The following is a 12,542-nucleotide window of genomic DNA, read 5'->3' on the forward strand; positions in this document are numbered from 1 at the left end:
GGGAAGCTAGGTTAAGATATATTAGTCAAGGAATAATGGTTGCAGCTCTACCAGCAAACTTTTATTAGGAACAGTTCCTGCTATTGCCAACCTCGAGCATTAAAATCATTAGTCAGGTCCCCAGGACGGGCATAGAAACCTTCAGGTTTTTTCCCTCCCTGCAATAAATCACACTGGCTTGTTTTGTTTCCTTTCCTATCCCCGACTCTCTGAAATATGAGGTTTTCAAGTGCTTTTCAGCTGCTCCAAAGGCTGGAAATGATGTGGCCAGGGAAAGCAGATGGATGTGTAATTAACACAGCTCCGTGGGCTGGGTGCTGAGCGCACTGCGAGCGGTGTGGGCACTTCTCCTGGGCAGCACATGGGGACCCTATCCTCCCACCAATCATAGAATCACAAGGTTGGAAAGGACCTACAAGATTATCTAGTCCAAAAAATGACACACGGGGTCTGACCGGTGCTCCTGCCCACCCACTCTGCTACAGCTTTGCCAGAAGCACGTTGGAAACACGACCAGCTTTCAGGCTAATATTAGAAACCATTGTGCAGACGATCGGTGGGTTTTTTTTCTTCTTTCTGGCCCAGCTCACCAGTTTTTGGTTCCCATAGTAACACTAGAAGTGGAGGAATAGCCACAGAGTGTCTGTGGTGGGTAGGGGCGATGCTGTGCTGCATGGGGCTGCCTTGCATCCACAGAAATTAGTGGAATTTTGATGCTCCCTCGGTGAAATCGAAGGGCTGGGCATTGGTGCTGGCACTCACTGGGATGGAATTCATCCATCTTTTGGTACGTTGAGGAGAAAATAGTCGATACCGTACAGGAGAATGCAATATTAAAGAGAAATGTTTAATTAAAGCACGGAATATTGTTACAATCCATCCTCCTCATGCACCAAGAATGCAAAGATCATGGTTGGAAGAGGAGGACTCTAATGCAATGTTATCCTAAACGTGAGAAAGTATTGTTTTACTTAAGAGATAAAATTCTTCCTGTTTTGTGCAGTGAAAATCCACAAAGCAAAGTGGTTTTCCACTGCTTTCACCCAAACATTGCGGCAGGTTCAGGCCATGGTGCTCTGCAGCTTCAGGTTGCATGGGACCAGGACGTAATCCTATAGACAGAGGGAAGCAGGCAGGGGCAGAGCACACCCTGCTCCTCCCAGAGCGTGCTTTTGGCTTGTGCTAATGTGCTTAGTGAGGAATGCCCATGCAAAGCAAGGGAGTGTGGTTCTGGGAGGATACAGCTCAGAGCTGGGAGGGAGGGAAGCGTCGGTCCTCTTTAAATCGAATATAGCAGGAGCAGCTTAAATGCCTTGTTGCAGGGAGCACTTTGCATGTGCTGCTCCTTACCTTGTGGATCACAACGCTGACGTCGGTGTAGGTGAAGCGGGACGGGTGAGGCAGGTGTACGCCTTCCCTCAGCACATCTGGGAGGAGAAATGGGGAAAGCAGGCTGGAAGTCCCCAGCAGAGCACTGCCCTGTGCCCAGTGCTGCCTGCAGGACATGCCTGCTGCTCACCATCTATCCATGCCGGCACCTGCTGGCACACAGGGGCCAGGAACAGCTCCTCCAGCAGTGCAGCCTGCAGGGCGAAATGGAGCAGAGTCAGCTCCAAAGGGAGAGGGAAAAGACTAGGGCTGGAGGCAGTGGGGTCCTGGTGTGCTGCCACGAGCACTGTGGGCACACGCTGCCCTGCTGCTGGCCCAGCTGGGATGTCTATGGTGTGAGTTGGCTGAGGATGGCTGGGCTCAGCGCAGTGCCGTTACGGGCCTGACCATGCTCCACTTCCTGGGGGGTTCTTGGGGCACCTACCGGCACCAGGCCCACATTGGAGGCAGCCAGGCTGAGCTCAGCATCCCTGCAAAACAAAAGGCAGCACAGCTGTTGCTCAGCAGCCCTTTGGCCCAGTGGCTGGGCAGTTTTCCTGAAGCACCTGTGCTTGGTGACAGGCAGAGGCTCACACACTGGGCAGTGCCTGGCCAGCATCCCCTGCAGCCAGGCACCTCCCAGCTGGCAGCGGCACTGCCTTTGCCCTGCACACAGCAGCATGGAGCTGGCGGTGTCTGGCCCTAGGGCGGCAGTGAGGGTTTGCTGCGAGTCATGGGATGCTTGGGGTGATGCACAGCGGCGGGGCACTGTTTCTGTTTTCCTCTCACCACTTCCTTTGGGCTAGAGCTACATCTGCAAAGACAAGCTATCAGAGCTAAGGAATTCCTCGGACTGCTCTGCCTCTCCCATCCCATGCTATGGCTGTGCCGTCTCCCCTGCAAGGCTGCAGAGCACAGCCAGGCTTGTTACTCTATCACTGCTGTGGAGATCATCATCCGTGTGTCAGAGACGCTGAGCTGCAGTCCTGCGGTCACATCCTGCGAGGAGAACAGGGACAGAGTGAGCAAATGGTGTCACTCCGGATCGGAATGCTGGGATGCAACGAAACTGTCTGTGTGCTGCCGCTGCAGTGCACTGCTCACACCCTGCTCACGCAGGAGACCGATGTCACAGGGTGCCGTGGCCACTGCAGTGCTCACTCACCGCGCTCACACTCAGGAAGCTCTGGAAATCGGGTGAGCCCGCCCCGATGTGAACAGTGAGGAAGAGCTTCAGAGCTGCCCGGCCTTCCTCCAGCATCACCCGAGGAGAGCTTCGGAGCACGGCGCTCAGCATGATGGGCAGGTCCTCGTGGTACAGGGAGCCCACCTGCAGGGATATGTTTCCAGCCTGGCTGTCCTGTGCTGTGGGGAGGGCAGTGGGGCATCGCCCCATGGCAGCAGGACACAGCCACGCACCTGAGTGATCTTCTGTGCCAGCGTGGCAGTGGTCAGCACGCTCTGGAAGCCAAGTGCAGCCTATCAGCTGAGGTAAGAGCACCGGGGGTGATGCGGTGTGGCTCCTGGGGGTGGGGGCACAGCAATTGCTGTCGTTGTGTCCTTCCCTCCTCCCTCGCCTGCTACTCACAGGGATGGTCATGTTGAAGGCTCCGGCCCGCTCCAGGCTGAAGTAGAGGCTGGTGTAGAAGTGCTCAGACAAAGCCAGGATGAGATGGGAAGTGCTGGAGCTTGCCAACTCAGGCACGCTGAAGGGCACGGGGCTGACCGGCACGGGGACAGCTGCCCCCGCCACTTGGAATGTTGTCTGCAGAGACATGGGGAGGGGAAAAAGGGCTGGGGGTGCTCAGGGCATGCTGCAGGAGGTGCAGTGTGCAGCACGGAGGTGGGTGCTGCAGAGCCCTGTGTTACCTGCAGGGACAGGGCAATGCCCTGCTTGGAGAACACGGGGGCAGCCAGCGGCAGGTACTGGAGCTGGCAGCTGGGGGTGACAGGAAACAGCGCTGCAGAGTGAGCAGAGGAACACTCAGAGGGGAGCAGAGGTGGAAGGCTGTGCCAGTGGCCCTCCTGCGTTTCCCGGATAAATGGAATTCAGATGCAGGATTCATTTCTCATGATGTTCCGCCCTCCCCACTCCCAGATTTCTGGTGCCTGGAACTGCAGCACTGCTCACCTGTCAGCGACATCAGCTGCTCATTTGGAAGAAGGAGCAACTTGGAGACATCCAAGCAAAGCTACAGGATAAAGAACAAACCCTGAGAGGTGGGAGATGAATGCAAGGGCTGCCAGCACTGTCCCTGGGTGCATCTGCTGCAGATCTTTCAGAACTTTGTCTCCTGCTGCCTCCTGTCTGTGCAGATGTTCTCTTACCTTATCGACATCCACCTCTTTGTCCAGGATGGATCTGGAGGACTTGCTGGATGAAAACAGCAGAACAGAGGAGGTTAGGCAGCACCAGCTGGGCCAAGGGACCCAAAAGGTGTTCAGAGATGTCGTTATCATTACTTTCAATCATCTGTTAAACTGTGACTATAGTATGGAACCCTACTTGTGCTAAAAATGTTCCTGCTCAGTGCTTGGAAACATCTGCTCCCTTCTGAGAGAATAAAACTCTATTAAAAGAGAGGTGAGGACAATGCCGCAAATGGAACAAAGCTTCTGCCTTGAGGCTAAAGCATCTGTGTTAACCTCTGTAACCTTTTAGGTCAGCGCTCAGCTCTCGGTCCTTCCACCTTCCTGCACAGCAATGCTTTTTGCTCAATGTCTTTTTCCCTATTCACCCAACCGTGCGTCAGGGAAACTTAGAGCCGACCTTTCTGCCTCCCTGGTGCTCTGTGCATGCACAGTGGGTCTGCAGGCAGAGGTCAGCAGTTGCAGGTTGCCATCGGGTCCCACGTCCACGTGGAGGTCAGCCTGGATGGAGATCCTCGCCGGCATGGGCACAGCACTGCGGGGGGAGGCAGAGCTGAGGCTGCCCCATGGTGCTGAGCCGTGCTGTTGCCCCACTGCCCCACTCTGTGGGTGGATGTGACTCACTGCAGGGGTGCGATGCGCAGCTCCACCTCGATGCCCAGCCGCAGCCCGGCCTCTGGGATGAGCGACAGCCACAGGTCAACCAATTTTACAGAGGTAATTCTCTTCCTGTTCGAGGAAATGTGGGTGTAAGGAGCCCCGTGCTGCTCCTGCCCCACGGTGTATGGGATTGGTGCGTCACACCTGAGGGTGGCACTGGGGCCAGTGCCATCGGATCCCAAAGGTGGAGCCAGGAGCTTGCTTCTGTATAGATGTTTTAAACTTTAGTGTCAATTCCCAGGAGGTTTTTACCTTTTTCTAAAAATTATTTTTATTTTTTTTACAAAACCTCCATGTGAAGCAGCAAAGCCCTGAGCGAGGCAGAGCCAGGCACTCACCTGCTGGGGTCTGTGGAGCCAAGGAACAGGTCTGAGGCTCTCCGGGCCATCAGGTCCCGTCTGAGGGCCACCTCTGCATGTGGCTTTGAGACTTCAGCAACTGTGAAACAGGGCAGACACCTTATGAGATGCTCCCAAGCCTGCGATCCCATGCACAGGGATGGATGGACTGAAATCTGCCCGAGAGGTGTACTTCCCCCTCTTCCTAAACCCCACTGTTAGCAGATGATGGCTGAAAACGATCCAATTCATGGCACAGCAGTATCAATGTCCTGTCCCACTGACTGGCAGGAAGGTGTCCCCCCCACCCTATTGCAATCTGAGGGCTGCATACTTACGGTAGCTCAGTCCCAAGGGTGTGAGGATGCCCCCACAGTCGGGGGCCCTGGTGGGCTGCACAGGGTCCAGGAAGGCCAGGATGGCACCCGTGGTGCAGAGCAGGAGCACAGCACTGCCTGCAGGAAGGGGACGTGAAAAGTAGTTTGGAATTGCTGATATACCGTAGGTTGTGATGCTCTTAGAGTACAAAGAGAAAAACTCAGTGAGTTCAGGCACCCCAGCACCATGCATGTCTGTGTCAGCCTTAGCAGAAGAGGACCTCTGCTCAGCACCGATGCTCAGAGACCCCCCAGGTACGGGCTCACATCGCTCTCACTGTGTGAACGCAGCTTTACCTTTTCTGTTTGCTTTTCCCATCCTCCTGAGTCCGTCTGTGTCTTGCTGTGGCTGCAACAAGGACTTGTGCTGGCTTTATATATCTGCCTAACTGGGGCCAGGAGGGGCAGGGATTGGTGGAGAGGGCTGGATGGGGTGCGCTGAGCGGCAGGGCTTTGTTTTCTATGCCATTTTTATTGTCTCCCACAGACCTGATTACTTTGGCCATCGACCCAGCGGGGTGACATATGGAGCAGCAGGTGCTCGGGCAGCTTGCCTCCATTGTGGGGCTACTGAGAGCACAAAGAAAGGTCCCAGCTCCCAGCTTGGAAGCATAGCCGCTGCCGGAGGGGCTGCTCAGCCTTACTGCAGCATCGGTAATCCCAGCAGCACAGGAGATGTATTTCTGGTGTTACCATCATCTAGAAGGGAACAAGTGTGTGAGGCTGAGCTGATGGGAGAGGAGGGTGCTGTGGTGCTTACATGTGGGTGTTCTGCTCCTCTAGAGCTGCTCTGGACCTGGCAGTCCCCATGGAGGCTTATTAATGGGATGTCAGCTTCTAGCAATGACTGAGCACGAAGGTGTCTCCCTGGTGTGATGGGCTCCTCAATGGGAGCCATCTATAAATCCTGCTAGATGAGATGTAAATCTCCCTGACTGCGCTTAGAGCTACTGAGTATATCACGGCGGGAGGTAACGACAGATTAAGCCCCATGACATGTTTTATATGGAGATGAAAAGAAGAAATAAATTCCGTGGTGCTGCAGGATCCCAGCAGGGCAGGCTCTGGGTGGCACAGGAACAGCCACAGCCTGCCTGGGGTTCCCCTCACTGCCCCCAGGTCCTCCCCTGGCACTTGCAGGAGCTCTGCCAATGTGGGCAGCAGGTGGCTCATCCCAAGGGACAGTCACATCCCGTCTGTGTCCCCAGAGGCACAATTCACCATCACCCTTCTAGCCAAGCAGATCAGTTTTTCTCTTTCAGATGCCACGTGTGAAGCTCTGTGGGCCCTTCCTGAGTTGAGCAATAGTCAGGAGCTCCACCCTTCACCTGCAGCTCTGGTGCTTACCCCGACCTTCAGGTTACTGGTGAAATTATTTGTGTTGGAAGATGGCAGAATCACCAGGGATTAGTTTTCCATCACAGCAATTACCCAGCTCCTTAATCTGTTGTTTTCTCCTCTTTCTCAGCCAGGGCTCTGTATATAAGGGCTGGCAGGAGCTGCCTCCAGCCGATTGCCTCTTTGTGTTCCTTCAGCCTTCAGAGCTGGATGCACGCTGTGCCATCCATGACCATGCTGTGGTACGTTTTGCTGCTGGGGGGCTGCCTGTCAGCTTCACAAAGTTCTGGGCGCCCCGGGGCCATCCTTAGAATGGACATTGGAACCATCAGCCATGGTAAGCTGGGGCAGGGATGCAGGGATGCGTGCTTTTTGCAGCAAGGATTTGTTACCAACCCTGTTCTATGGAGCTGACGAGTTCCCTCTGCTCCAGCACTGTCTCCCCCCCAAACTGGGGCATCAGTGCTGAGCCTCTGTGTGAATATTCCAGCGGTCTCCACTGTGCTGAATGAGAGTGATGTTCTCCAGAAGCTGATAGAGGAAGCGACAAAAAAAAAGGCAACCACGAAACCCATCAAAGGCATCTCCGGGTGAGTGATGCTCGGCAGCCTTTCACCGGGAGCCTGAATCTGGAAATCAGAAAATAAAAGCAGAAGGTTTGGAAGTGTCAGCCCGGAGGCAGAAACAAATCACTCCCCGCTAACAAGCGTGATATTAAAGGCGGTGATTTTCTGCATGGCTGTGTCTGCAAAGGGGAAACTATAACTTAAAGGCAACAAAGCTTGTTGGCTCCTACTTCCAGCTGGGAGGGAGTGGGAGGGTTGCTTGTCCAGCAGTACACCTCTCCCTGTGCTTTTCCTCTCTTTTCCCCCAGGCTGAAGGTGATGGAGCTCTGTGCCATGGAGGCAGCACTGTGGCTCTCACCTGGTGTGGGGGTCTCTATGGCTGTGCTGGTCCGGATGACCCTCATGGGGAAAAGGTGGGGGAATGGCAACACATGGGAGCTGCTGGCTGCCAGGGGAGTGGCTTTCCTGTACTAATGACGTTCTGTTCTGTGCAGCTTTATAGGAGGAAAAATGGAAATCTCGATGGCTGCCAACCTGAGCACCAGCAGTCGGATGATGCAGGACATGCAGGGCTGCCCCCGGCTCAGCACCAGGCACTGCCACGTGGCACTGATCCACAGCTGGGCCAACCTGCCCCACCGGTGAGGGGAGCCAGTGCCCAGGAATGGGGTTCTGCAAAGCTCAAACTCTTTTCACTACAAATATTCATTTACTGAAGGCCCTGTTTTTTTTCCAGTATGAAACCCCAGCTGTTTTATGGTTGAATCCAGGCTGGCCCTATCTATGTCACTCCATGCAGCACCCATTTTTGGCCAAAGTCCTTGTAGAAATTCTGTGCTGCTTTCAGGCCTCGAGACTTTTAGCTTGTTTAAAGCCAAAAGATGGCATTCCTGAGAAAAGCTTTCTATGTAGGGAAATATCTTCCACTGCACGCCATGCCAGCTGGGTGTCCTTAGCACCTGACTTCCTGGCATTTCAGTCCGTAGTCAGCACCCACTGCCTCACGGCTCTGCCGGCTGATGGTGTGTTCTCTGCCCAGCATGCTGCCCTTGATCATGAGCAAGTTCCTGGATAGCACCCTCCAGAAAGCGCTACATGGCCTGGTGAGTGCTGCCCGGTGCTGCACAGCATCTCCTTGGTGTGCTCTTACCCCTGTTCCTGCTCTGCTGCTGCTGCTCACTGCTCCGGTGGAAGTGGATCAGCTGGTGGGTGTGTGAGGGGATGCTGGATATGGGCATAACTCAGCCAAGGTGAGCCTGTCTGGGTAATTAGGAGCAGAGGGTGTCAGTGCCTTAAGGCAGGAGCTGTGCAAGCCTGACTGCCACAGAGCTGTGTTCCCCTCCGAGCTGCCATGCACGGTGCTCTCACATCTCTCTTTTCACCTTCCAGCTGTGTCCAGCCATGGCCATGGTGCTCGACCTGGTGAATGCAAAGTTTGCCACCATGATGTGTAAGCTGGCACCTATCCACGCGTCCACCCACCCATCCACCTCTCCATCCACCCCCTCACCCCCCGCCCATTAAGCCCTTGTGTCCATCCCAACCCCACACCTGGGTCGGACTCGGGTCACTCCCCAGTGGGGCCACATGTGTGTCCCTGTTCAGGCCTGGGAGCACATGGCATCACCTGGCATCTCCAGCACTGGCAGGGAGGGAACAGCATGAGCTGTAGTGCTGCCAGCATGGCTCTGCTGAGCCCCCCCTGTCTTCCTGCAGATGCAATCCCTCTGGGCAACGCTGGGATGCTCCAATATGCCCTGCTGAACCCCCCCATGGTGAGAGAAGCTTTCATCCAGCTGGAGCTGAAGGTCAGATGCACCTGGTCCAGTGTGCACAGCCCAAATACAGACCCTGGCAGCGTACATTTGCTGACATGGCTCTGTCCATGGGTCCTTTCAGGCCACTCTCCACAGCAAGGAGGGAGAGGAGGTTGCCCTGCACTCAGAGCTGCCACCTCTCACTTCCCTCCCACCGAAGAGGGAAGCAGCCACTCAGCTCATCCTGGCTGCGAGCTTCCTGAGTGCTGAGCTCTCCATCATGCAGGCATTCTTTGGCCTGAACATTACCAATGGCATGGTGGGGTAACACCATGAGGCTGCTGCCTTCTGCAACCCCTCCCCACATTGATCCCCTCAGCTGCATGTCTTACATCCCTCTGACACTTTCTCAACAGGTTCTGGGGCTTGTCCCGCTGGTGACCACGATGCTGGGAGCCCTCATTCCTGAGGTGGGTGGACTTCATGCAGTCCCGCTGCTCTCTGGCCATCTCAGGACACTGGTGGTGCAAGTCAGTTTTGTGCTTCTTGTGTTTTATTAACAAAAGTGGTATGAATAACACTGCCTGGTCACCATGAATAGTCCTGATGCTCAGCAGTCACCAGTACAATCCCCAGGGCAGAGAACTGGGAAGGAATGGGAATGTCACCCTCTTCTTTGTTTTCCCCAGATCTCCAGCATGCTGCCTCCATCACTGCCAGTGGTGATTGAAATGCGAGAGACCCAACCACCGCTGGTGACAATAACCCCAGAGAAAAGCACCGCGCACCTCTTCAGCACTGCTGAGTTCTGGGCTTCCAGTCCTGGCTCTGCTCCTGGATCCCTCTTTGTCCTGGATGTGGTGAGCTGAAGCCTTTGGCAGCGTTGGTGGGATTTGGTCACTACTGCAGAGGGGCAATAGGAGGCGTGGGTGAGGGGCTGGAGCTGCTTCTGGGGACCTGCTTACATGCACACATATCCCAAAGGGGACCTGCTCCCCTTTTCTCCCTGCAGCACTCTGAGCTGGGTGTGCGGTTTGCTGTCGCAGAAGAGAGGCTGCAGTTCTCCCTGACACTGCATAGGTAACAGCACAGGTCTGCCTGCCCAGTGCCACCAGCAGCAAAGAGGCAGTGGGGCAATGGTGCAATGTGTCTCGCACCTAGCTGGTGCACTTCCATCTCTCCTCATGGGTTTTAGTGGCTGATACTAGCAGCTATGGGGGTCTTGGAGGAGTGTGAGCTGAGGCTGGAGGGGTGCTGCAGGGCAGGGCGGTGACCTCATGCTCCTGTCCTCGCAGTCTGTCCCACGTGGCTGTGATGAGCTCCTCCATCGGTGCGTTCAATGTGAGTCCTGCAGGGTGTGGGCACAGCTTTACTCTGTGGGTCTGAGCGCTGCTGGGCTCGAGAAGGATTCCCCCCCCCAGAATCCAACCCCGTTTCTTTCATTATTAATAACAAATTTATTGAAACGTTAAAGAAAGCCAAATTGAATGCTGAAGAAGAAAATTTGAAGGGAAGATGTTGTAAACAATAAAAGAACTCTCAAAACCGTTTGCCCACAAATGCTCAGACCCTTCTCCCTGCTCACAATGCACTGTGCACTCCTGGGAGGTCTGGGCCATAAATGACAGCTGGGCTGCCCCACACCATGTATGCTGGGTGCTCAAGTGCCCCAATCCTGCTCCAACCCCATCAGCAGAGCCACACGGGGGGTGGTGGTGAGCAGGGTCTGTCTGTCTGCATGCGGCTGGGTGGTGAGGAGGAGGCACCGGGTGCCCACAGTGCTGCAGCTGTGGGGAAGGAGAGACTTTCTGACAGCTTGCACTGAAATTTAGAAATTCTCTAATGTTCCCATTCATCTCGGGGTAGCGGGGGGGGGCTGTGCAATTTTCCTGTGATTTGAGGCCGCACCGGGGGAATTAATGGAGGGGAGCCTGACAGGTGCGGCTGCCGGCGTTCGGAAAGATGGGCCACGTCCATCACCACGCTGTGTTCCAGGTGCTGCCGCTGAGAGGAGTCCTGGCAGACATTATTCATGTGGCTTACGTGCCATCCATCAACAGTAAGCATGCGATGGCTACAGTGGAAGGCTCGCGTTCTGCACAGGGAAAATGGTCCTCATTTCTTTGCCAATAGAATGTTGTTATCTGCTTTTGGAAACGGCATTGGCTGGCTGGCCTTGCCCTTGGGGGCAGGGAGTGATGGGCCTGGGAGAGCTGCAGGTGGGGCAGTTATCCCATGGCAAATTATCATTAAAGCAGCCTGCCATAGAGTATCCATTCATCTGCTGAACTCCTACGAAAGTGTGCCAAGGGATGAGATCTCATTTGTGCTGCTGTACCCAGCCCTGTATGCCAGCACTGCCTGCTGTCCCCTGGGTCTGGTCCCCACATTCTGCCCCTCATACCCTCCCCCACCACTTGCAGGAGCACTGCGAGGAGGGGTCCCACTGCCCCCACTGCTGGGCACCCCATACCGGCGTGTGGAGCTCAGGAGGATGCAGGTAGGCACAGCATGGGGATCCAGGCACCCTTGGTGGCTGAGCCCTCATCCTTCACATCCATTGCAGTGGAGTGATAGAACTCTGCCTGTTGCTTTTTCTCTTTAACCTGCAGGGTGGGCTGGTGCTGAACGTGCCTGTGGTGGAGTCCTGATGCATGAGGAGGGATGGCTGCACTCAGTGGATGGGAGGGGGCTGCTCTCCTGGGGGTTTCTTGCTCTCCCCTTGGCTTTTCAATGTTTTGACTCTCTGAGCTAAAATAAAGACAGCATGTTGCCTAGTGATGGACTCCAGTATTGCTGGGAGTGCCAGAAGGGGTGCAGGTTGGATATTAGGGGAAATTTCTTCTCCAAAAGAGCAGCGATGCACTGGCACAAGTTGCCCAGGGAGGTGGAGGGGTCACCATCCCTGGAGGTACTCCACAGTCATGGGGATGTGACACTTTGGGATGCTGTCACTGGGCAGGTTGCGGTGTGCTTTAGTATTTCAGGAGCAAATCCTGCCACAGCCATCGGCTGCAGTGCAGGTATTGATTCTGAGTGTATTGCTCATTTATTGCTGGATAATTACGTGTCATTAGGAGGTCAATAAACAGCTTTGATCCCCATTGCATTGAACCAACATGAGTTGAACATTCGTTCCCGGTGGCAGGTGGCCGGTGTGGAACTAAGGTTGTATTTGAAAAAAAAATCACTGCTTTTTAAAGAAATTGTCCCAGAGGGCACCTCACTGCAAGGCTGGCTCTGAAAATCCCATTTGTTTTCCTGTGTGTGGTGCTGGGTGCTTGGGGGGAATGATCTCAGTGCGGTGGGCAGCAGTCACAGCTCCCTGTGAGGATGGCTGTTATGGTGCTGTTACAGTTCCTGCCCTCCTCAGAGCCATGTGAACAGTCCCAAGGCCAAGCTCATATGAAAAAAACAGAGAAAAAGCTTTTCCTTATTGTTCTTGCGTTAGCTAATACAGGACCAAAGCCTTTGGGTTTGGATTTCTCTAAGATGAAATACAGATGAATGCAGCTCTCTCTAAGGAGAAACCAGAGCTGTGCATCTCAGGTGGCACCCATTTAGCCTGCCATAAAGCATGCCATACAGTGCCAGGCCATGGTATCACGTAACACGTTGCAGCCTGGGATGGCTGCTGGGTGCAGCGTAGAGCCATTGGGCCCCTTCCTGATCTGGGAACAACGCAATTCCTTCTGTGCTGGGGCAAAAGGGAAAGGGGATGAGGGCCCTCACCTCAGTGGAGAGGGGAGCCCATGTGCTGACACCAGC

The 12,542-nt window shown here is 54.7% G+C and overlaps 2 protein-coding genes across 2 annotated transcripts; one reads left to right on the forward strand and one right to left on the reverse strand.

Moving 5' to 3' along the window:
• Positions 1 to 865: 865 nt before the first annotated feature.
• LOC100546217 (protein TENP) lies at positions 866 to 5,432 on the reverse strand. Its single transcript, XM_010722607.4, has 16 exons — positions 5,411 to 5,432; positions 5,075 to 5,191; positions 4,737 to 4,836; positions 4,363 to 4,467; positions 4,139 to 4,273; positions 3,697 to 3,742; positions 3,500 to 3,560; positions 3,238 to 3,329; positions 2,957 to 3,133; positions 2,788 to 2,829; positions 2,534 to 2,698; positions 2,300 to 2,367; positions 1,814 to 1,859; positions 1,520 to 1,583; positions 1,351 to 1,427; positions 866 to 1,112 (listed from the first exon to the last, which is right to left on the reverse strand). Exons 1-16 carry the CDS (start codon positions 5,430 to 5,432, stop codon positions 1,062 to 1,064), a joined length of 1,368 nt encoding a protein of 455 aa, XP_010720909.2. The 3' UTR covers positions 866 to 1,061.
• A 1,247-nt stretch (positions 5,433 to 6,679) lies between these two features.
• BPIFB6 (BPI fold containing family B member 6) lies at positions 6,680 to 11,425 on the forward strand. The gene is made up of 15 exons (XM_085241858.1): positions 6,680 to 6,788; positions 6,942 to 7,041; positions 7,326 to 7,430; positions 7,512 to 7,658; positions 8,057 to 8,120; positions 8,407 to 8,467; positions 8,734 to 8,825; positions 8,917 to 9,093; positions 9,191 to 9,244; positions 9,464 to 9,634; positions 9,787 to 9,854; positions 10,070 to 10,115; positions 10,770 to 10,833; positions 11,198 to 11,274; positions 11,387 to 11,425. Exons 1-15 carry the CDS (start codon positions 6,680 to 6,682, stop codon positions 11,423 to 11,425), a joined length of 1,374 nt encoding a protein of 457 aa, XP_085097984.1.
• Positions 11,426 to 12,542: the final 1,117 nt, after the last annotated feature.

Source organism: Meleagris gallopavo, chromosome 22 (assembly GCF_905368555.1).
Source record: "Meleagris gallopavo chromosome 22, MGAL_WU_HG_1.1, whole genome shotgun sequence".
In the NCBI taxonomy this organism is placed as follows: domain Eukaryota; kingdom Metazoa; phylum Chordata; class Aves; order Galliformes; family Phasianidae; genus Meleagris; species Meleagris gallopavo.

What these genes read in the sequence shown, in the direction of transcription:
- LOC100546217 (XM_010722607.4), bottom strand. Translation starts at nt 5,432, where the DNA reads ATGGGAAAAGCAAACAGAAAAG. An exon ending in AGCACCAGGGAGGCAGAAAG is followed by an intron (nt 3,743 to 4,138) that starts GTCGGCTCTAAG and finishes GTTTTCATCCAG; the next exon opens with CAAGTCCTCCAGATCCATCC. An exon ending in CCTTCAACATGACCATCCCT is followed by an intron (nt 2,830 to 2,956) that starts GTGAGTAGCAGG and finishes CTTGGCTTCCAG; the next exon opens with AGCGTGCTGACCACTGCCAC.
- BPIFB6 (XM_085241858.1), top strand. Translation starts at nt 6,680, where the DNA reads ATGACCATGCTGTGGTACGTTTTGCTGCTGGGGGGCTGCCTGTCAGCT. An exon ending in TGGGCCAACCTGCCCCACCG is followed by an intron (nt 7,659 to 8,056) that starts GTGAGGGGAGCC and finishes TTCTCTGCCCAG; the next exon opens with CATGCTGCCCTTGATCATGA. An exon ending in AGAAAGCGCTACATGGCCTG is followed by an intron (nt 8,121 to 8,406) that starts GTGAGTGCTGCC and finishes TTCACCTTCCAG; the next exon opens with CTGTGTCCAGCCATGGCCAT.